Source organism: Mastigoproctus giganteus, chromosome 6 (genome assembly GCF_048544385.1).
Source record: "Mastigoproctus giganteus isolate SK-2022 chromosome 6, ASM4854438v1, whole genome shotgun sequence".
Lineage (NCBI taxonomy): Eukaryota > Metazoa > Arthropoda > Arachnida > Uropygi > Thelyphonidae > Mastigoproctus > Mastigoproctus giganteus.
In genome coordinates, this window is record NC_143580.1 from 172,406,071 (window position 1) to 172,431,871 (window position 25,801).

At 35.3% G+C, this 25,801-nt stretch overlaps 1 protein-coding gene across 4 annotated transcripts in view; it reads right to left on the reverse strand.

The window, feature by feature from the left end:
• The window catches only part of 7B2 (Secretogranin_V domain-containing protein 7B2), a 60,614-nt gene that overhangs the window by 19,530 nt on the left and 15,283 nt on the right, over positions 1 to 25,801 (reverse strand). For all 4 annotated transcript variants that reach the window (XM_090376588.1, XM_090376587.1, XM_090376589.1 and 1 more), the window contains exons 2-4: positions 12,991 to 13,335; positions 9,648 to 9,776; positions 6,776 to 6,981 (exon numbers count right to left, since the gene is read on the reverse strand). In XM_090376588.1, the coding sequence (XP_090232714.1) occupies positions 6,776 to 6,981; positions 9,648 to 9,776; positions 12,991 to 13,330 (675 nt within the window). In that variant the 5' untranslated portion in view covers positions 13,331 to 13,335. The remainder of the gene's footprint in view (positions 1 to 6,775; positions 6,982 to 9,647; positions 9,777 to 12,990; positions 13,336 to 25,801) is intronic.

Genomic DNA, 25,801 nt, shown 5'->3' on the forward strand with positions numbered 1-25,801 from the left:
CGATTTGTCAACAACGTGAACAGGTTCGTCAACAGTCAAACCACCATAATCGAGTGGACCAATTTGATTCAACCCCTTCTTTTCAGTGTTTACATAAGTAAAGAAGTCTTTGCTGTTTTTTTTTTCTTTGCATCCTTTATCAAAGATTTCTCGTAATCTGCCTTTGCTTGCCTAACCTCCTTTGTGACTTGATCACAGGACACTTTATATCTACCATAAGCTTCCTTGTCGCCCGATAATTTATATGCGTTCATGCAATTTTCTTCTCTAACACGAGTTTCATTAGTTCATCTGACATCCATTTAGGTCTATACCTTAAACAATATTTCTTAGTTAGTATGAAACACCTAGTATCTTCCAAGATTAATTCCTTGAACGCTTCTATTTTAGAATTTGCTGATGGTAAGATCAGTTGGTTCCACTGTATAGGAGTCAAAAACTGTCAGATTTCACTGTAGTCATCTTTAAGAAAGCAGAAACCCCTCCTTTTACTGTTCATGGTAGTTATATCTTTAAGTAAATCCCAAATTAATACACTGTGATCACTGCTACCTAGTGGTTGTTTTATCTGCAAATTCTTTAATGCACGAATAATCACTGTTGATAATCAGACCAAGAGTATTACTCCCTCTTGCTGCTGTAGAAGATAGTTATCCAATAAATCCACAAACGTCTTGCTAGTCTGTGAGTGACCAACCAACAAGTTCTAGTCAATATTTGGAATGTTAAAATCCCCCATTATAAGGCATTCTGATTTACTGGCCCACTTATTTCTCTGTACAAGCTGTTCGTTGTACTCATCAGGTTTATTAGGCCGATAACACAATCGTACTCTCATTTTTGCTTTCCCAGTGCTTATGTCCCTGACATAACTGACAGGACATAACAAACTGACTGAACATTTCATCCCCTATTCTGCATTCCTTAGTGACACCACGTCGCTGAAATCCCAACACTCTGCATTTGATGTCTTGAGGAACACTTCCATTCCAATTCATGAAATTTATTTATTATACTCCTAAAATTGGTGTATATGAAAGTATACACGCACCAGTTCTTACTCTTAGTTACCCTAACACAACCCCTGTATTTACTTGTTTCATCATGATTCCCACCAGTTCTGGAAATCTCCAGCACCTTGCTTTCAAGACTGCTGCTCATTCTAACAGAAGCAGTGCAAGAATCACTTTCATCTCTGCCAGTGGCTACTGTTAATCTATTAGTCTGTGTATCTCCCCAGGCTAGCAGTTTTTTCACATATCTAATACTGCCTCGCAGTATCAGCAAATATTCTTGCACCCTTTCTATTTAAGTTCATCCCATTCCTGTAGAAACAATCACTCCTGTTAACAAGCACAGACCACGCTGAGAAAAATTCTACCCCATGAGCCTTGCGCAATCCCCGCAGGGCCGAATTGATTAACAAGGCTCTCATCATATACTCCCTCCTATCGTATCTGGCAGAATTACAGACATATAATTGAATCACGACTTTTGTTAAACATTCCTCTTAACTTCTTAAGTAAGTCTGCAGATCTCCTACTATTAATGTCATTAGTACAACCATAGTTCTCTTACATTAGTACTCTTAATGTCATTAGTACCTGTAAAACAATACTACCTTTTTTGTGCCCTTAAAAGATGATATCTGTTCTACAACATCATCAATTTTTTACCCCTGGCAGACAATACCCTGGTCCTATTTCACCTAATAAGAAATAGAAGAAGTAGACCCATGAAAATTTAGTTTTCCTAAAATAAACAGAAAGTGTGTGAAAACTACCTTTCGCTCGCTGAGGAAGGTGGTCCTTTTATAAAACTGGAAAGATGTAGGAAATTCCTTATACAAAAATTCAGACACCATAAAGGATTTTATTTAATGTACTATTTTTTCAACCCCTAAAAAGACCAAACCTGTATCTGCTTTCGCTTACCCATTTCCTTCGAGCCACTTTAGCCATTTCTAACGAAACTTTTGCCATTTCGTTAGAAATGGCAAAAGTTCATTGCAACACAGTTATCAACAAGAAAATGCCAAAATTTTAAGAATTTCTAAGTTCTCATAGGAAAAACATGAAGTTCGGCAGTTTGAAGAGCAGCAGCCAAAGTTTATTTATTTATTTCAACCTTTACTTTCACCCCCAGGACGAAACTACTTGCGGGAAAGAAATGTCGTAAAGCTAGAAGATATAGGAGCCGTGCAATTAAGATCCAGTTTCCAAGTTTAAGGATGAAACCCTTTCTTATACCTTTCAAGGACATGTCTTCTTCGTCACTATTCACATAAAAAAAATTTTTATGAGTACAGCACATTTTTAAAGTTGGAAGCAGTCCTTTGCCTATAGGATGTTCCTATTTTCCCTTGCATATATATAAACCTGAAATATCAGAGGCGGGAAAAAAATATGATAGAAGTACTACAGTATGATACAAATAAGACAGGTTGGTCCAGCTGATAATACAAGCATTTTAAACAAAAACTATTTATTGTTAATTAGTAACTAATCTCTTATAAGAGTTACAAAAGAAGTGGAATGTATTATCAGCAGAACTTGCAATGGGGTAACTAAATCTAAAAAGAGAAATAATAAATTCTACACGCTTTATACTCCGAGACTTCCACACTAGGTTAGAGGAGTTTACAAAGTAGAGATAATACAAGAACAACACTGTATTTACTAACCACGCAGGCTTGTACCACAGTCACTCAGCTATGGCGACCTTATCTGATTTCTGTCTCATCCAATAGCGGTGATTCTGATTTTCAGGTCAGACCAGTGTACTTGTAAGCAATGGAACCTTTTCCCTTATCTACGCTGGGAGTAACCCATCTCTTCTGCATTATTGTTAAATGCCTCACGCCTTTTCTTATTCGAAAGAACTGCTGTTTTGGCTTTTTTTTTCATTTTTTAGCTTTCATCAGGAAAGATGACCTAAACAGTCTCTCGGACTGCTATTTCGGATGTTTCTGGATTCTTCAGCTTGAAAACTTGTTGGTTGCTACTAACCTGCCATGTACCTTTTCTTTGCCTATAACCTCAAACTTAAGATTTATTGAATTTAATTACAGGTATGTCTTATGTAAAACCCCCAAAACACTTTTCTGCTCTCAGAGAGTGAGACCATGTTCCTCTGAATAAATAAATGAATAATATACATATCCAGGGTTCAGTATCGTGTTGATCGTACCTTCAGGATCGGTTCCGGACCGAATGAAACATCCTACATATAAAATTTTACCAATAATAACACCCAGGACTCTTTTATTTGTGTCGCTCTTGTGTTTATTGACTATTTCTGATTAACAGATCATAAAGAAAACGAAAATATATTAATTTAAAATGCTAATGCTAATCACTGAACGCGACACCATCAGTTAATTAACATTAAATTAGCGCTAAGTTATTATTAAATTATCACTAGCTAATGAAATAATCAATTACCTGTATTCAGTTGGATTTTTTTATATTCGTATGGCCATTTGAAAAAGAATTAATCAAGCAAATGACCACTTCAGCAGAAGTGGTCATTTGACAGAGCAAATTCAGTTCACGACATTTTGACAGGTTAGTATCGGTATGAGGCGTTAAAGGTTTCGTTAATTGATTATACATAAAATTCAATATTGATTATACATAAAATTCAATATTGATTATACATAAAAAAATGATATGCGTTGGATTTTTCGAGAGATAATTAAAATAGTTCTAGTTGAAATTAAAAATAATAAGGTAAAAGCGTTGAGTCAAACATTATTGAGGAACGTTAATAATAAGAGCGTTTATGTCCATAGCCAGTTTAAGAGACTGACGGGAGTATAATGTAGTTGTAAAATTTTGGGATGCAACAATTTCAGTACTAATACAGTTACTGACTCTTCCAAAATGAATACTTTTTTTTTTTTTTTTTTCCCAGTACTTAAAAGCTGTAAAATACGGAAAAACAGTACAAAATATTACATCTGAAAATTTACTATCCTTTAACAAACTTGGTCTAATCCCACCTTCATATGTTTACTTAGCAAACTTAATTTTTACACGTTTTTATATCACAATCTATGCTAACCAATGCTTCATGCAGTTTAACACATTTTTCAGTCGATGTTTTTCAGAGGTTTCAATAGTTTCCATTACCTCAGTTTATTTGCTTTTTCTTATTAAGTTTTTATTAACTGTTTCTTTTTTTCCTTTTTCTTATCGCGCGCGCGCACACACACACTGCAAAATACAATAAAGAACAAGAAAATAAAAATGACACACACACTACAAAATACAATGAAGAACAAGAAAATAAAAATGACACAAACAACACACAATTAATAGGGATCATGCAAAAAAGCAGATCAATGCTACAATACACTGTGTCTAAAAGTTTCATAGTGAATTTAAACAAATAATTTGAAATAATTAATAAACTCAAAAGTTTTATAATAAATTTAAACAAATAATTAACAAGCACTGAAAATAACATGCTGACTAAAATGGCATGAATTAATTTTTATAAAAGTTTTCAAAAATGTAAAACAGAGCCCGTATGGAAATGCGAAAGCAGACTTTGGACTCAAAAACGGGCCTGTTGTGACAATACATTAAAACAGGGGTTCTCAACCAGGGCAGGAGCAGTTTAGGGTTTCAGAAGGGGAATTGGGGTGACAGATTGACAGACTCAAACTGTTGGAATATTGATCTTTGTACAAACTACAATTCTACAGATTGTACATAATCTACAGGATATCACATTTTATTGGATGTGACATCTATCTGTCTATACATTCAAAATGTTTTCCTCCTACTGATATTTATTCGAGCCAATGGGAGAAGAGAGCGAGGCAATTACGTCACTACAAATGCAATTAATCATTGACAACTGCCTCATAACGTTCACTAGCATCATGCATGTGATTCACTGTCTAACATTTTATGTTCCATTGTAACGTTTTTGTATATTAATGAATATTGTATATTTGTAAATACTGTGGTTTAGTATTTTGTATATATTTTAAATATTTGTATAGTTTGTAAATATTTCAATTAAATATTTTAGTCCTGCTCTTTCGGATGCAACAATATTCCTCATGTACAGTATTATAGAATCCGAAGCAAAAGGCCTTTTCCTAATTGACCTATGTAAACGCAGGTAAATAATTACATAGTGATATTGGCTGAAGTCCGGTTTAGTATACACAGGCAGGTACTTCGATGAAAGCGAGGAAAACAGCGATAATTTACAGGTGAAGGCAACACCCTTTTCTGATTGTTTTGTGTCGTCGGGGAGGGGGAGGGGGCTTACCTTAGGTAGAGTGTTTATCCCTCCATCCCGCTGTTTTAAAATGAGAAAACGAGTTCCCGATTTAAAAACAGCGGCAAATATGGGGAAAAACACCCTAGGCATATCAACCTAGGAGGACAGTGGGCGGGGAAAGTAGTGGCATCTGCCAATCACTGCTTTGTTCGTGTCCGTTTGTCGAAATATGGCAGTCGCAACTTGTCAATCACTGCTTTCCCACTGTTTTGTTTATGGCCATGTTGGAGGGTTTACACCGTTCTGGAATTTTACCGTGATATTTATTCGACCTTGAATATGCCGCGCACTAAAAATGCACAGGTAAATAATTACATAGGTCATTTCCTGATTAGATACCGACCAGTGCGTTTCGACAGATGTCTTTTATGTAGAAAAGTTTGACTTACTCTGTATACCTCTACATTTTACGTAGAAAAGCGTGCACGGGGGTGGGCGAAGCCCTAGTTTAAATTAAAAATAAAGATAAATATTTCACTTTTTTATCTTTTTGGAATGCACCTTTTGAGTCAGACAATATTGGAAAGGGGGAGAATGACATCAGTCTTGGAAAGGGGTGGGGGAATGACATTCTGACATATTGTGAAAAGGGTGCATGGAGCAAAAAAGGTTGAGAACCACTACATTAAAATTTCTGTTTCTGTTCTTCTGCTGCTTGGAAAAACGAGGAAAGCCCTAATGTTATTAATGTTTTTAAAAATCTTCCTAGAAACATGTGTTCGATTCTATATATGGATTAGTACTATGGGAATTCAGACTAGTGTATCTACTGAAGCAACTTTACCCACTTGAGAAATAAAAGACAGCAAGAGACACTCACCTAATACCGGCTAATTCACCTGCTTATCAAAATGCCTCAAAAGGTTTTACTCTATTAATTAACAGAACTAGTTCCTAGACGTTTCAAATCACTAGCAAATAGTTGAACTGATGTTTATTTTTTTAGAATATTAAGCATGATTTATAAGCTAAAATCTGAATGAAATTCTTAGCCATTAATTCATATATTCAGTTTGCCTGTTAAAGAATTGAAAACCCGGGTTTCTTCCAGAAAAAAAAAAAACAGAGTTATGCATACGCATACAGGAATTAATAAAGATAAACAATACAATTAGTCAGAATTTAAAATACTATTACAAAAATAAATACTTGCAATGAGGACATCCATTCAAAGTAACTAAATGGTCATCACCATTCATTATTTAAAATTTTATTTTATGATCTTTATATAATTTAAACAATCTTTTTAAAATTGTATAATCTATATATTGATTAAATTTATAGTAAAAAATTTAGTTGTAAAACAACAAAACTAAACAAATTAATAAAAACAGTTTAATAAGAAAATAATTTACAATTTTATGAACTAGATAGTATGAATCAGAGCTGTAATTTTATGAACTGTAAATAATTATTTTGGAAATTAAAATTCTGAGGCATTTTTCTTCCTAAAATAAACACCTCACATCCGTACCTGCATATTCTGGACAATGCGATTCAATGTTGAATCCATAAGACCCTCATTCTGGATTGACCGAGCTAACGCATCAATTTCGTTCTCCTGAGTAGTTCCAGGACAATCGAACATGTGCTCAGTATCACACATACATTCCTGAGCTGCCTGATACTCTCTGCTGAAAGCTGCTGTGTTAACGAAGTCTACAAGACAACCGTCTTCAGCTAAAAAACCCATTTATATATTTAGATCGTACAGCAAATATAACTCATACAAAAATGTTAATAAATAATAAGAGATAACGCCGAACACAAATAGATAATTTGAATAGTTATAAAGTGAATCTACTGTGGTAAGTGAGAATGTATCAGCTCACCACAATATATCAACTTAACACTGGTAGTTTTATGGATTATGTTTTGAATCCTGTCATCAGACCCAAGAAACGGGTTGACAAAATAATCACTAACTACTTTGCCCTATCAATCATCCTTTATGGTGCTTAATTGCGAGTGCTGATGCTTATCATAGAGCGTATTCAATTTGAAATAATATGATGAAAAGATTAATTTAATAACGATGTAAATAAAAATTTGTTTTAAACGGGGAACTGGATGATATGGAAAAACTAGGAAACTTGTGTTGGACCTATTCGTTTATTGTTTATTATTAATTAACATTTTTAGTGACATGGTGCGCAAAACCCCTGCCATTGCTGCTGTGAAGGGTCTATTGTATATACCACGTTTGTATACAATAAAGATTATATATATAATGAAGGATGACGAAGTTCTAAGCACTTCAATTCGCGTACGCTGGGTAAAATCTGTCTTTAATTTTTAAAGAGGTATACAGATAACGCTGAAACGCTTTGTGTTATTTGCTGTAGCAATTCCTCAGTGACCGAATTGCCTTAGACTGTGTGAGTATGTCAACGTCACATACTCACACACCTTTGTGTAATGAGTGTGTGACGTTGACTTGTCCTCCGTTACAAGTGGCAAAATCGTTGTTTTGTCACGAGGATGAATCTTGTTATAAAAGGAAGCTGGTTAAAAAAATAAAACTTTGGAATAGCAGTGGGACGAAACGATAAATTGCTTACTTCGTTTATGTACTCGTAAAAAACTTTTAACTGCTTATTGGTCGAGAGCTTGGAAAAGGCAATTAGATGACTCCACTGATAGTATACTATTTGGAACGATAAGAGCCTAAAAAAAAAAAAAAAAGAAGAAAAATATAAAGGCATACGGACATACGTATGCGAAAACAGAGGCCGAAACAAATAACAACACACAAAAAAAAAACAAAAAAAAAAAAAAAAAAAACGGAAATGCCACCACAGAAATGGATATACTACCTATGATTACACAGTTAGATAGTATGAGTCAGAGCTGTACTACTCTAATCATAGTATTATTGTACTAATAATAAACTGTGTAAATCATAGTATTATTATACTAATACTATGATTACACAGAAATCGTGAGACAAAATTACGAGTAAATCGAACTCATAAACAACTGAATAAAATAATAGAAAACTCAAAGGTTCACCAAACAGAACAAATAGTAAAAATAGAAAAAATAAACAAATAAAGGACTGGACACCAACAGGTAAGAGGGATTTAAGAAGCCATAAATTAAGATGGAAGAATGAAATCAGACTGTAAAACTGAATGCCCAAACTAGCTAGAACTTTAATGGGGAAAGGAAGAAGAAGTTAATATTTATGTTTATAATGTAATTAATTTTTTAAATGCAAATAAAAAATTTACATTGGTTTTTATCTTTAGAATGTTGTCAATTTATTTTCTCTTCATATTTTTATTATATTATATTATTGATTGTAATTTTTATTTAAAAAAGTTTCATATTTTTAATTTAAAAAGACTCCACGAATATAATTTTTGCCTAAGGCCCAACTACACTAAAGATCGGCTTTATTTACCTTATTTTGTCATGTTCTACGACAAGGTCAGCTTGACACTACTGCAAACGTTCTGTGTAAAATTGCGTTTTAGATCAGTTGGGGCTTCCTCAACTGCTGCGGTATTTTCGGACTCCTATTGCTATAAAATTTTGTACATTTGTTATGTGTATTTAAATTTTTTGCGATTACAAATACTCGTGGTCTCTAGGCGCGCCTATGCATAAACGTATTAATGTTGATTTAATGAGGAACAAAAATTTTAACTTGTACATAAAGTAAAACATTGTTTGTTTCTTTGCTTGTACAGTTTCATTATTTGTTCAATGTATTTTGTCGAAGATCCATCGCAAATTTTTTCGCTTTGGGAGACCGCTTAATTTTCCTGCTGGTTAAACCGCCTCTGCTTGATAAACGATTCTGTGCCTACCATTAAATTATTGAATCAAGGAAAGTAATGTGCTCTGGTGATTATATCTTATTCATTAAAGTACTGATAGCGAAGTCATCTAGTTCGCTTTCCCAAGTTGTAGATCGATAAGCAGTTAAGAGTTTTTGACGAGTAGATAAACGAAATAAGTAACCGAAATACTTAAATTTGCCATTACACGCAAATTGCCTTATTTACGAAATGAAGCAATTCTGATATCGGAAACAATTTGCCACCTGTTGTTGTAAAATAAGTTATTCGTGTTTTAATTAAATTCCAACGACTATGCTTAGAAAGCAGATTGGAACATTTAGGCGTGCTGATCTCATTATGTGCCAACTTATCTTACGTGTTTTTGTAATTTCCAGTGTCACGAGAAATTACTTGCTTATTCAATAAGCGATATTACAAGAGGCTGTTACCCAACTTTTTGGAGGGGATGAAGCATTTTCGTTGGTTATAATAGGCTGGATAATATAATGGAGAAAACTTATAAAATTTTGAAAACATTCCAGTGAATTTTCCACTGACCTGAATATCCTATAGGACAAGGATTTGGGGGATTGCAATAAGCAGGCAACACTCCATCAGTCTTAACTACTTGCACGTTTTGAACACTTCCGTCGGGCTTCAGTCGCTGGAATCCCTCACCAGCGCCACCTATATAATAAATATATAAACGATGTTTGCTATTTGTTTACAGAGTGAATGGAGTTTCAATGGAATTTAACTGGAAGCATTAATTTTATAATTTATGGAAATTTGCCTAAACACAACATTTATAACTAAATACAAAAGTTTTAGTTTTTTATGTTTAGGAGAAGCTTTTGGAATAACAATTTTAATAAACAGTAAAATGCATTAGCGTCAAATAATGAAATATTGTAATTTAAATAGCGTGTGATGAAAAATGATTTCTTTACTTTTAAATATTATTAGCTTTGTGATAATGTATTAACAACAATATATCTTTTAATTAGTGTTGAACAAAAGCCTTAATATTAATTATGATCAACAGAAAAGTATAAAAAAATGCCTGTCGAATTGTTTAAATATGACAAAATGCAACGTTTCGTAATGCCTAGTCATTAACCTGAATTTCAACATTTAATGGTTATATAGTAAAAATCAAGTAAAATTTTTTTTCAAAGTACTAACCAGAATTATTAGATTATAAAGAACAACAAATTGTTTTCGTAAATAAGTTTAATTTATGTATTTTAGGCAATATATCTCATGCTTAAATCGTAGAGTATTATACGAGTATGACTGCTTATATGAGGCAAGATCAGAGAAATGGAATAAAACAAAATTTAATTCTTATGTACGCTGTCTTGCACTGTTCCACTCTAAGTGGAACCACTGTTCCACTCTAAGTGGAACAGTGCCAGACAGCGTACGCAATATAACCTAACACTGCAATTCTCAGACAAAATTATAGTTTGCCATATCAGGGAGGATGTTTATCACAATAAACATCTCTTTTCTTCAGCTTTGGAAACTGTCCAATATTTTTCATAGCTAATGTCTCGTGTGGAATGGGCACTGCATATTTTTAAAATAATTTTTGGTGGAGGATCTCTCTTTGATAAACTTCTTTTTGGTGTATTAGCATAACTGGTAATGCCCATATTCTTTTGCTCTATTTCATGAACTTTATGACAATACACAGGGTTTCACGGCAACACAATCATGCGGTAATTCTAAGTGAAAAACAAGTAAAAAGGTTAATTTATTCATGAATCGGAAAAAGATTCGTTTCCGAGTTACAGCCGTTTTTCATATGTTCAGAATGACAGGGGAAAATGCCTTCAAATTCTAACCGGCAAAATGAATGGATGATAGGAGGGTTACTCATAGGGAACGAAACATCTCTCAAAACTACATAATGGCAGCGTATCATTTGTAACCAGTCTGTATCATATCTCTCGTTCAGCAGGCATGCTTCAATAACTGCTTTCAGTGGCACACTTTTTTGTGCATCTTCTGCCAACTCGAGTGAACGTTTACTTTTGCATCTCAGTTTTGCCTTCTGTAACGGACCACCTACGGCACAATTGTATCAAAAACAGTTCCCAAATTGACAGCAGCCACATCACTCCACTTTTTCAAACAGGAGTTTTCGCACAAAAACCCTTCCACCACCACTCCCACAATTGCTGGAAATGTCGGTGCTAGTCACTCTTTTTTGTGGTAAGTGCAACACAAGTAGCAGATTCATCTGTTTGATGTGCAAAAGGTGCAAGATTTTTTAGTGCTTTAGGGGTCATAATTACGAGGGTTGTCATCTTAAAATTCTATAACATGCACTTTTGTCAGAAGTGGAATCCTCATATGACAGCTGTAGGAAGACGCCAACATCGATTTTCAATGTCCAGTGCGAAAAGTCACGTTGCTGGGTGTCTTTGGCAAGATTAATAGAATAACTCCCTGAGGGACTGGTAACTTACAAATTCATTCCAAATGTTCTTTTAACATCTGTGGAAAATGATTTTTGCGGGTTTATTCCAAACTTGTATATGTTATTTTTTATTTCCGGGCATGGGTTCCGGAACGCCAAACTGCCCGAATTCCATTTTCCATCTTACAGTTAACTCTGTGTATTTGGAGTGATACTGAAAATAGGGAACATGTCCTTTTTTAGTGTCGCCTGTATGCGGATTTACGGCAGACTGTGACACACCTTTTTCTTTCCTTTGCTCCTGGACTGGAAGAAATTCTGATAAGCTCCTAAGAGAAATTTCTTCTGCAGACCTTCGCTACCAAGGCTTTCCTTTGCCGAAAACAACTTCTTGCATCTAAACAATCATCTACTGTATATTGATGATGTTTCGATCCAACTACAACCGTATTCCTTCCCATGAGCCAGCCTATGCTTGGAACTTCACCAGCCCTGTCCACAAATGATGATGATGCCGCTGACACTGACATTGTTCACCAAACTATTCTCTTTTCTCAATTTCCCTCTCCCGACAACCTCTCTTTTTCCTTTCTTTTTTATTGTTCTAGAGGTTGAATTTTTGCATAAGGCACACATATTTTTATTTTATGTTCATGACAATAAAGTTTGATTTCAGATGTACTATACTTAGATTAGATGTGTGATAAGCTCCGAAGCAATTAAGGCTATGAAGCGTCAGTATATTGCGTCTCTAACTGCGTGTATGATTTGTGGTTTGCTGGACGAAAAACCCAGCTTCCTGAAAAAAAAAAAACAAAAAAGCACGCAATCTTTGACTAAGCCAAGTCGTTAAAATATAAATAATGATAATAATAATTAATAAACAAAAGCTCCTCCCATCACTGAAAGCACATTCGAAATCAGGCTTTTTACATCGAGTATGAGAGGACGGTGATTTACAGCGCATTGTATTATCCGCGCGGGGTTGGAAGGTAAGTTTCAAGGTGACTATTTTATTATCATGCAGTTTTACAATTGCTACAATTATTATACATTTTATAATCAAAACGTCACCTCCCCCCGACTTTCAGATCCTTGGCACCTTTCAACATGCAGTTTCTTAGGTGGTTGCTGTGATTATTACTCTAACTGCAAATAATATAATTTTTTTCCATTTAGAGTTGAAATATTCAAAAATAAAGGGGTGGGTAAAATTATTAATTACACTAAACAACTTTTTGAATCAGTAACACTTCAGCATAGTCATATAACTATTATCCGCCCAACCACAATTTTTTTTTCAGACTCAGTTACTTTGATGCATAAATACAGTATATTGGTGAAGATTTGGCACTTTTTGTATAGCTACCTCTATACCAATTTTGTCCTACCACCTCATTCTAGCTTCTAAAACATTAAAATAAATACAGGGTCGGTTCCATATTCTGCTAAAATACTTTTAATTTTTCTTACCTTGCATATACTGGTGGCCCCACAGGGAACTATGTTCCAGATATTCTTGGTCTCTCAGTGAGGGTTCTCGTCCAAGCAATCCATCATGACGAGGCCGAAATCGGTCGGGATGAACATCAAACTGCTTTGCTACTCTATTAGGAGGAAGCTGTTGCTTGGAATGAGCTAAAGAAAGATAATCTTCTGGTTGATCGCTGAGTTCACCTCCCATTCGGGCTACTACCTCTCTTAAGAGAGAGTCCGTTAAGGAGTCTAACTGGTCGAATGATTTTGCAAATGCATTAAGAGGAACTATAGCCAATACACAGACAACAAGCAGCGAAGACAAAGTAACCTTCATTTTAGCTGCAACAAAATTAACACTTGTTAAAGAGTGGTGTAAGTTTATGCGACACAAACAGCTTTATATTATATGATCAGTTCTCAAAAAAGTACTATATTGCTGTCTTTTGATCTAATATATCGAATGGAAGCAGTCCTAAGACAGATAGTTTTTATATAACAGCTGTAACAGCTACATATATTTTAAATACAGATTTCTCCAGAATCATAACGAGTGTCTATAACTGTAGCACATCGTTTAATGAACGAGCATATAAATACATTCAGTGGCTACTGAAATATGATCTACCCCATAATGGTAGACAATGAACGGTTCCAGCTTAATGAAAGAAAAGTTGAGCTGCCACTGGTGGTATTTACCACACACACACACACACACACACACACAAAGGCGCCTCCGTGGGCAGGAGCGGCAGTGCGTAGCACACGCTTCTTGATTAGACCGGGGTTCGAGCCCCTGACCACCAAATACGGAGGATGCGGAAAGGTCAGGATATGACCACCGCATACCCCCGGAGCAATATGGCTTTAGTTGCTAATGCTCCTAAAAATCAAATAACACACACACACACACACACACACACACAGTCATGGCATTTATAAACGAGTAATTGCATTAAAATTGAAAATAACGTCATATTTTGCTGTAGTCTGAAAGAGGAGTGGTTGTTAGCAACAGGAGGGCTAATGTCCTCTCTCCGAAATCTAGTGGGCTGTCCCAATAGACACATCAGCAGGAATACCATGCCGATAGACACAGACTCAGAATAGCCGGGCAGTCCAGATTTTTCTTTGCAAAACAGTGTGATGAACCTTACGCTAGATGAAATACAATAGCAAGCATTCTAGTCGCCACTCATAACTAATCCCCACATCATTGAAAACTGATATTACTTTGGGCTAAGAAAGTCTCAATTAGAAAGTTGATAACTAGAAAAGTTTGCTGGTCTGACGAAAGGCAATCTCCTTTTTTGTAGATGATGACGTTATCTAATGCCTTAAAAACGACATTAGACCACGTGCCAAAGATAGGAAGATAATTTGACAGCTAAAACTGAAGAATATTTTGTAAGAAGTTTTTCGGTCCTAAGACCCAATTCATACTAATGCAATGTAAGATTCGTGGATTACAAGAAGATTGTTGGGCCGAATAAACCTCTCAATGTTCCCCGAAAGAGACTATCTATTGACAGGATAATGCATCATATCGCCAGCCAGAAGTGTGTGATATTGTCTACAAAGTATTCCGAAGATTTGACCCTCATCATTTGACACGTCAAATTTCTAGACATACATCAAATCTGTCGAGCATCTGCGAGATGAGGTTGAATGAGTACGGAAGACCATATCTCGTAAGTTGTTTCGCAATCTCTTGATATTTATGGCATAGAGTGTTCAAGCCGTGCTCCATTGGATATCCAACAGGTTATTAGGCATCTGTTTATTTTTCAATAGCCACTGAATGCATAGATACGTAGAGAAAGTACTGCGCATAAATTTTTAAAAAATATGTAAGCAGATCAGTAATGACTGCACATAATGATGGCCATTTTTTAGTCAATATACACCTCTTCTACAGCTGAACTGGCGACAGTACTGAAGGAGGAATTAAAACAAATTTCTGTTACTTGTTACAAGGAACTGTTCGAAAGTGTTCCATGGCTGATTGATGCTGTCAATCAGCCATGGAACACTTTCGAACAGTTTTGTAGTTGGGGCTAAAGGTGTACATACGCCATATTAATTTGCTCATTAAAATCCCAAACGTAATGGCATCCAAATATTTCTGATAGAGTAAGTACAAGTAAACGAAGCGTATTTTTTAAAGACTACGCCGTCTCAACTATGATATACTGAAAATAACAAATGACTATTTCATTTTTTTTTTAAATTGCAAAATAGTGATAGTGCTTAGAATTACATCTATATGTTCACGAGCTCTATTCGAATTCCTATTTTCTTCTTTTGAGGAGCGAAACAGTAAATAAAGTATTAAAACATTTACTTGTTTGGGGAAAAGATTCTTCTGGCAAAAATTTCAGAAGTTTTCTTATTTGCAAATTCCCTAGTACTATTTTCAAGTCTTGATGTACGATATGCAATTTTTATGCAGATTCACATTATACAGTTCCCAATCCTGTTTCATTTTCTAACACCAAGTTCTATTCTGAATTGCGATATCTGGCCGATACCCAAGATCGTCAGAGCAGAATATGAAACTCTTCTTTTGTTATTTGCAAAACAGAGCATTATCTAAGCCAACGCTCTCTTTGCATGACATTACGCAGGCTACACCTTCTTCGCACGAACACATGGAAATCTAATGGCCAATGGCAGATGGATTTCCAAAAGGCATCCGATAATGACTAAGCAACCTTATGAACACTGGTATCAAAAGAAAAAAGATCTATATATCTATGTATATATATGACAGAAAAACGAATGTAAAATAGACGGAAGTGAGAAAGTGAGGAGAAAATTATTAAACTGAATATTCGTATAAAGTTAGGAAACCAGTGAACAGAAAATGATAAGCATGTTAATTAACTAAGTAAATAAATCAAATTAAAAGAAATAAAATAAAATAATATAATTAAATAAAAGGAAGGTAAGAAATTAAAAAAAAAATGTGACAGCATAACTGCCAAGGTCATTAGGATGATGATCGAGATCAACAAGGGGGCGATACAAATGACTACTGACCCTCAGCCAAACAACCCAGAAAAGTAACAGAAGATCGCAAAGCAAATAAGTGAAAGAATTAAGTCGTAAAATTTTGAAGCTTAAAATCTGAAACACAAAATAAAGTTTAATTAACAGCGCAATTCAGTGTCCAGACCTTTCATCCTCGAAGATATGGAATTGACATTGGACTGTGTAAAAGCCAATAGGCATTCACTATTTCTGATGTTAATTAATTTCTGGAAACAATAAAAATGGTTTGCTTATTAATATTGTGCCATAGAAAGCATCTGAAATTATATTCATGTTTTCTGATGATTGTTCGGTCATGAGATAAACTGCAGTAAGTTACCGGTAAGCAACGCTTTTCAATTAGAATACCAAAGACCAATGTGAAATAGCCGCTGCACTCATTTCATTTTTTCCTCTTCTCATTGCAATTGTTAAATCGTCAAAAATGTGTAGATTATCGCTGCTCTATATTCTACTGGTCTGGCTCTTAACATGTCTATTTAGATAGAACCAGACTTTGTCTTGGGGAAAAAATTGTCCAATATGGTGACACTACTTTGCATGAACGCTATCGACGTTACAGTAATCTGTCTAAGTTTGGGTTTCTAAGTTTCTACTTATCTTGGATGCAGTGAGGATGAAACCTCAAGCTGTGTAGCCCATTGTGAAATTTCTTAGGATACTCTCTGGCTTGCTGAGCTAGTTTATGGAGCAATTTTTGTAGATATTTCGATAAATAGCAATGAAAGTTATCAGCCTTTCATTAGTGAGCATCGATGGTCAACTGGATCACAACTTGCCATTGACGCTTCTTGTCTCACGAAAACGCCAAGTGAGTCGATGCAGTGGTGATTTGTTTAGAAACGGGCAGTCTGCAAAGAAATCAATATTAGGTGAGATCCATAAGAGCAACGTAGCTAGGAGTGATTTTCCACATGTTTACAATAACCACAGGGGCTCACATTTGGTGAGTATGGGCTTGGCACACCCAATATGGGCTTGGCACACCCAGGGTCTTGAGCTGGATATCATTATTCTTCTCTTTCTTGGTGATTTCCTTCTACTTCTCTCTCTCTCTCTCTTTCTCTCTCAGGGCAACTCAGAGTTTTTTTTTTGGCTGGTGCAGCATAAGCCTCAGACTTCCTTGTACCATATGGCTAATAATAATAATATTTGGACAGTCACTACTACTATGACCGCAGCTATTTACTTACCAAAACATTTATGCTAAGTAAATTTTATTATTACTGATATTGAAGATTTTAAGCCCTTACATTATGAATTTTAATCACGAAGTGTTGCCAAAGATTACACCTGTTAATAATTATTGGATTCTGTAGACTGGGTGTAATAAGAAATGTGCGTATGTGTGTGTCTTCACGTCCTGAGTTGAATGGTTCTGGGATGAAAAACGCCAAAAAAATCCAACGCTACGCCTGAGACGTTAACTCACATCCGAATTAAAAAAAAAAAAAATCAGAAATTGGTTAGAAGTGAATAATTTCTGTGACGAATCCAACCTTTTGAAACTACTGATGAGATGTTAGGCCTGCTATACAGTCTCAAAAGGATTAGTTTTGATTATACAGTACAATTATTTCAACTACAATGCCATTTTAGCAAGCAATTTTTCACTTATTATGCATATCTTCATTTAAATTTCTGTCGGATCATGATATATTAAGAAAATTGAAGCCTGCTTTCTAAGTAGGCTGAATAAATTCATAAAAAAACATGCTTTCAATTTTATAATAAACAAGATTTGCATACAATATACATTAATAATGAGACAGCATTTTGCAATTTCTTTTAGGTGCTGGCACTGAACGTTAGCCTAATGGACTGTTCAGATTTGATCTTTAGTTACAAAAATATTATTTTGGGCTTGAATTTCTCTGAGTTTATCACTGCATTCTTAGTATTTATTTATTCCATTACTCTAGTATATACCGCCAATCAAAAGCCGGCAGGGGCCGCGAGTAATCCTGAAAGAATTCCTGAGTATATCGCGGCATTTTTAGTATAGTGCAATATTGATCTTTCGAAGTTTGTGTTTTTTTTTAATGCTTTGGAATAGTTTTAATGCCAGTTTTATAATAACGATATCATCATTGTTACCAATAATTGAACTGTAATGAAAATACATTTGCAGCAGTTACTGTTTTTGCTGTCGGTTAAGTTTAGCTACCTATCTATATTAATGAAGGAGGAATTTCCATTTGATAAGTACGTTTATGTATCCAGTTAAAGGTTTGTTGTTCATATAATCACGTAGCATAATTTCTCATTATACACATATTGAAAATTCTCTTTTTTTTTGTTTCCTTTTATAAATTTAAAAATAAATTTCCTCCTTTTTGTGTGGTTGTTGTTTGAGTATAAAATCTCATAAGAAATTTTCATTTAGTTTTCTTTCGTTTACCTGTGCAAGTGGGTTTGGTTGTATTAGTGCTAAAGCTGTGATGGTGCAAAACATTTTTTTTTAAAACTCTGTGTGTATTGGGAGAACCGTTTAGCCACAGAGGCTCCTTCCAAACGAAGTTATAAGACATAACGGTGTACAGTGATACAAATATCACGCAAATAATGCATATCATTAATAATGAGAGTGAAATAACTTTCTCGGGTAAATTATTTAAATATGTGTGTGTGTCGAGAGAGAGAAAAATAAATCAATTTTTACAATATATTTCTACAACAATTTCGATAATGCTTTGATAGCATTTGTTGACTTTTAATGGGAAAATACTGAGATGTGTCTTATGATCCAGGACCTAAAAATTATGAAATATAATAATGATCCCATTTTTTGCTATATTATTTTGATTTTTCCAAATGTTGCGTAGTTTGCTAGTACAAACTATGAATGACTACAGTATTGTACATATTATCATTGAATCGCATATATGTATATATTTCGGAACGTAGAAAAAGATATATAACACTTAACATATTAACCCTCAAAAATAATTTTAAAATTCTACTGTGCCAAGTATTTTTTATTTGCCTTAATTCATTAATTAATTCATTCCATTGTAACAGAAATAATTAAAATAATAGATAAATATTATATCTGTTTACGTGAGTATCTTATGAAGGTATCCGTAAACAACTTTGATCCTTCATCTATTTTGAGAATACTGCTAAACATGAGCCCCTGCTTGGCAGATTTCCGAGTTCTTTGTCAACACAAACCTATGCCTCGGGTCTAATCTCTGTCTTCTATCACTATCACTAACTAATCCTTCCTCTGTCACATAGTGAAGACTCAGAGATTAAGGCTATCAAGACAACCACAAAATACCATCAAAGAGTTTACTACTGTACTTCGGAAATTTAGACAATACAGGATATAAGGTTATCAGATTTATGGGTTGAAATTATAAAATTTTTTCTTTCTTTTAATGAATTTTTCTTTACCAGAGGAAGGAATTGACACATTAAACTTTACTCTGTGGAACGATTAATTTAATAATCTGTCTCGGCTCGTTTTGCGCAGTGTATCCGCACACGGTTAACATTTCTGTTTCCCAAGTTTAGAAAGTGATTGTGAGGAATCAAGGTATCTTTTTTATCAGAGTTAAATTCTAATATTTGTACCATACAACGGAAGCCGCGATTTGGTAATTTTATATGTTTTTTTTTTGTTTGTTTTTAATCTTGTGAAGTTTACTTTTGGGCACGTGATGTAGATCGTAGAAGTGAATTGGCTGCCACAGTGGTCGAGGCGGATAGTTTGAAATAGTCACTTTTTGTTGACGGGGAGGATCCATTGAGCCACAGAGGCTCCTTCCAAAGTAATAAGGCATAACGGTGTATAGTGATACAGATATGCATGTACTGGTATGCATATCATCAATAAAGACAGTGAAATAACTTTCTTGGATAAATTATTTAAATTTATATAGAAAGACAGTTGTAGAATAGAAGTGCGGAAATGTGCCTTTAGCCAGCGGGTAGTTGATTGCTGGAACAAACTTCCATCTGTCGTTGCGGAAGTTGATAGCTTAAATAAATTCAAAGAAGAACTGGACAAACTTGTAGAGCGAATGGATGTGTGAAATTAGGATTTTATTTGTATTATATTTTGGCTGATGCTGTATAAGTACTATTACTACTACTATAAGCTTGCTTTCTTGCTATCACATGCCTCTACTATTGCTAATGCTAATGTTGATTTATACAGAAAATAGTGCATATCAGTATCATTAAAAATAAATCAATTTTTAGAATATTTTATGCAAACATTTCGATTAATTTAAATATCATGAGAAAGTTCTATATTTCTTAAAGATTGATTACAATTGATCACAATGGAGTTTTATTATTATTGCTGCTCTTATATTATTTCTCCCTGATTGGGGTTCCACCTCGTGACGGGTATTGCTACCAAGTACACAGGGTGGTTGTTGTTATGTCTGATGTTACTGTTGGTCGAGGAACTCTCTGACAATCCTACAGGTATTCAGGATTGCGACTTTCTGGAGTTCTTTGTAAGTGTTCGCTGGGAGATGTTGCTAGGCTATTATATAGGGTCTTTGGCACCATACCTGTGGTTGACACGATGATCGGGATGGTCGTTACTTGTTCATATGTCACATCTCTTTGATCTCCCATCTTAGGTTCGTGTACTTCCTGATTTTCTCCCCATGGGTTTTCTGCAGGTTGCCAGTGTTGGGTACTGCTATATCAATCAGAGAGGTAGCCTTTTCCTTCTTGTCTACAAGGGTTATTCCGGTCTGTTGTGCGGGATTGTCCTATCCGTTATTATGGCGCGGTCCCAGTACAGCTTGTGGGTTGGGGTCTCTAGTACTGCCTGGGGTTCGTACTTGTAGTACGGTACACTTTCTTCGATCAACTGGTATTTCCTTGCTAGCTTCTGATGTATTATCCTGGCTACTTGGTCGTGTCTATGCGTATACTCAGTTTGGGTGATCACCTTGCATCCCGCGGTGATGTGTTGGATCGTTTCTCAGGCCAGGTGGCATCGTCAACATGTGTCATCTAACTCTCCGGACTCCATGGCGATGTATTTTTCTATAGTTCCTGGTGTTGATTACCTGGTCTTGGATGGCAAGCATGAATCTTTCAGTCTCGGGGAAGAGCATCCCGCTCGTGAGCCATGCATTTGAAGCAATTTTATCAATGTGACTGTGATGGAGATCGTTGTAGTGTCTGCCATGGAGTGTCTTCTCTGCTCATCTTTCTAGCTTCGTTTGTACCTCCTGGTTGGGGGGGGGGGACTCCTCGCTAAGGTTGAGTGGGATATACCGCTTGTCTATCTTCCTTATGGTCTGTTTGTCTGGTGGAGTGCTGCTGTGCACTCTACCAGGCCATAATAATAATATTATTATTATTCTAAAGGTTGGGGATTTCCTGCCATGGCAAACGGGAACGATGCTATAGACAGCTGTTGTACTCTTAGTCAAAGCAGTTGTTAAACATTGAACTCACCAGTTACATATTCCCTGATTTTGTCGACCATGCCCATTCATTGCAGTTATACTCTAAGAATTTAATTGTAAAACAGAAATAATTCTAAATTACTCTGTAGAATTACTGTATTTATTTTCCATTTTTAATGCAATATAAATGCCTTAAGAGCAAAATTTCTCTCATTTAAAACGTTTTTGTCCTGTTGATTGTTGCTTCAATGCTTTTAAAAATAAAACAATTCTAGAGACTGAAAAATTAGTACTAATTCTAATTTTGTTTATGAAGTATGTGCATATTAATTAGATAAAAGGAAATGTATATTGTTTTTAATTCATTAGCTAAGTTATTGCTTTCTTCACGGAGGTAAACAACGAAAACAGTGCTTTAAAATAATTAATTGAAAAATTAAATCTGTATTAATTTACTACATTTTATTAATATACATAAATGAAAAGATTCACGAGCTCTGAACATGTTATGGATTTCAGCTTTAGATTGATTCTAATGTATGGAAAATATTGAAAAGTTAATCCTAATATTGATTCAAGTAAAGAATTAAAACAGAATGTAAAGTATAATTATGAATTCCAGAAACTTAAAAGAGATGACTTGGTTGGCACCATCCTTTATGTAAGCAGACGATTATGAACTTTTATACGTGATTACACGCATCACAATTCGTCATGAAAATCTCTTTCGTCTGTATCCCGGAAAGTTTGTTTATAATTTCCGATTACAAAATTAACCTTTCATTTCACGCTATAGTTTTTCAGTAATTTTACTAAGTGTAATTCAGCTTGTGGGCCTACGGAACAATTTCTGCATATCTAAATGTTGGAAACCTAAAAGAAACGTCGTATTTACAGCATTAACTCATTCTGTTATTTGTGCCTGTTTATTTTTATTAGTAATGAGATTTAGAAGGCAGTTAAACGTTAGAACTGCAAAAATCTGATGTAAATACTTGTGCATGTGCTATGTAAAAGTATTGAGACATTATAAGATAATCACATGATATGTAAAATATCAACTATATTTATAATATAGGGGTGTTATAGTAGCGAATGGATATAAATTGTATAAATTAAACCTGCAGAATGCACACATCTAGACGGATTTCGGAAACTCTGAAAAAAAAAAAAAAAAGGATCACTGTAGTTCTATGGAAGCAGGAAGAGGAAGGAGATGTAAAAGGTGAATCCTGAAGGCGCCGACCACATTTTTTTGAGAGAAAGAGACGCCTTAGATCATTCAAAAGCATATTGCCAAACAAAACAGCCACTATAGTTGGAGAAAAATCGTTCAGAAGGGCCAGAAGCGTAGAGGAGAAATTGATTCGGGATAGTTTTTTTTTGCTGTACTAGCTCTAGCACAGAAACCTATGATCACAAAACTCAGTGCTCAGCGACCGTTACAATGATGCTCTATTCTGCTTATAGAAACTGAACGTTCGAGGAGTGGAAATGCATTCGCTGGAAATTGGACGTTGAAGCAGACATAAAACACGAAAGAGAAATGATATATTCTTTAATCTTCCAGCACTGGCAGACTAGATCAAAAGGGTCGACCAAAGGGGAAGTCACTAGGAGGTTCCTCCTCTCAGTCAACGGTAGTTCCCCCTAAACCACCTTCCTGGTTTTCCCCAGGACAATATACCACTTTCTTGTTGAGAGGCCATGCCCTCTCAACAAGAAGAACACAAAGCTGTGTAAACTGGGTCTCACACAGGATCCAAAATGTATCTGTGGAGCCGATGAGGATTGCGCTCATGCTCTTTATGGCTGCCCCCAGATGTAGACTTATAACCAAGATTGGTCCTAATAAACGTGGAGATGAGCAAATACTCATCTCTGATGAGGCACATTACATCACCTTCTCTGAGTTTACTCAGAAAGTTTTTGGGACGATAAGAAGCAACCATGTTACTATTACCTAAACTGTGACGTCTTCCCCTATCTAGACAAGCATCTATATCCGAGTGTGACAACACCCAAACCTGACAGGCCTGCTAGAATGTTTCCCACGCAGTGAACTTTTTATGTTAAATTGAATTATATTAAATTTGAATTATTTTCTGGGTTTTGTACATGTAGATAGGAATTACTATTTTCATTTGTAACGTGAAATTATGATGTATATAACCGCCCTCCTTTATACAGAATATTTATATTAATGTCATGTGCACTTTGCCTGACCTTGGCCAGGCAAAGTGCACATTGATAAGGGCAGCATAATAATAATGCCCAATATATTGTAAATATTGTTCAAAGCACGATGTCTTTATGAATATGTTGTAAATAAAGTCAACAATATCTTTATGAATATAAATATTAATATAACATAATGTAAATATGAATACCTTTATTATTTCAGTGTAAATACTGTCAAAAGCATATATTCTGTAAATAATCTGACATTGATTCTATTTTATTGTTGGCACTGGGGGATTAGCCCGAACTTCGATGTGGGCTCCCTTCCCCCAAAGCTATTGTCCACCAACCAATGTAAAACCCCTGGCATTGCTGCTGTGAAGGGTCTATTGTATATACCATGTTTGTATACAATAAAGATTAAAGATGTGAATATTTATATCATATGTGACATAAATATTCATGTATGTAAACTTAAATATTCACATATATCATTCGCAGAATATTTATGTCATATGTGATTTTTGTGTATGCGTATTTTATTGCTCATGGGCGTGAATGCTTATATGTGGATGCGTAAGTTCATGGGTGTGAATGCGTATATGTTGGAAACCTAAAAGAAACGAATTCACAACCATGCCATGATCACGTGTAAACTATGTGGTGACTGATTTTGTTGGTGAATAGTATAAAAATAATAATAATAAATACAATAAAAAAAATAATATAAAAATAAGTTTTTCAAAAATATACCTTAATTCCGATAAAATCTATGGTGTGGCCTTTACCGTAGTTCTACCCTACTGCAACATAAAATGAGGCATTTTATGTTGCAGTAAGGTATATTTTTTAAAAACTTATTTTTTACATTAGTTTTTATTTTCTTATTTTTTTATTTTTATTATTTTTATGAATATAATTTTCATACATTTTTTATAAATAAAGTATGATTACGTCAAAAGAGATTGTTTACAAAATTGCACCCTTCTAATTATATAAGAAGTGGGGAAAATGTCTGAAATCTGGGTCAGGTGTAAATCCAGGTAGACATGCAATGGCTGCATGGTGCACTGCTTGATAAATTTAGCTCAAATTTTGATAGAATGCATTGTCACGCGAATTAGGACTATGGACAAAATTTCAGCCTTGTTATAAGTGACTGAAAAAAAAGCGATCGGCTGATTTGATTATAGAGCCGGTGACTTAATATAAGGTATATAAAAGTGATGGCTAGTTCAGTAGTTCTCAGAGTGGGTGCCACTTACTTTTTATAGGAGTGCCGCGACGTCAAATTTAGCATGCGCTTACATCGTGGCCGTCGCTACAAAAGGTGGTTGAATTTCATGCAACTGTGTAAATTAGAAGTCGTCATGAAATAATTGCTGAACGCGTCGCAGTGTTTATGTACATACACCTACATATACGGAACAGCCGAGCCGAGCCGTCCGTCGCGTACACTGTATTTGAAACAGCACCACCTTACAAAATATTCTGCCAGCGCCCATTGCACCAGGTGCTGGGCATTTTTCATAATGGATTTAGGGTGCCTTCACTTTAAAAAGTTTGAGAACCACTGGTCTAGGTAGTGGTATTATTTATTTGGCACTTGCTTCCTGTTTCTGAATTAGGATGAATGTAAGATGTTTAATGTGTGAGAGTGAGAACTGTGCTATATGTTCTTCTAGTCTGCTTCTAATTTGTTAAAAAAATGTGTCTCTTGTGTAAGCATGACAGGTGTGCAATTGGGTTGAGTGCATGAAGTGTGTGTGTGTGTGTGTGTGTGTGTGTGTGTGTGTGTGTGTGTGTGTGTGTGTGTGTGTGTGTGTGTGTGTGTGTGTGTGTGGTTCTAGCAGACCCTCTTTGACAGCAGCGGGAGTAACCTAGTAGGAAACTCCTCCTGCCCTGCAGACGTCGTGCCCCCAGGTGGCATGATGTGGGCTTAACTGACACCGGCTGCAGCTGGTCTGGCCGTTATGGGATCACGAAACAGAAGCACTTTACACAGCGTAGTCTCCCTCTCTCCACATAAGGCACCCTGGCCCTATGACATTTCTCCCCTACAATCCTGGTTCCCGCCCACTTCCCATCCCAACTTCTTTGCCTGGTGGACCCTACAACCACAAACCTTTTCTTATTTTTGTCAGTCCTCCCATGTGGAGGGTGAATTCCCTCCACATGGATGCCCCCAA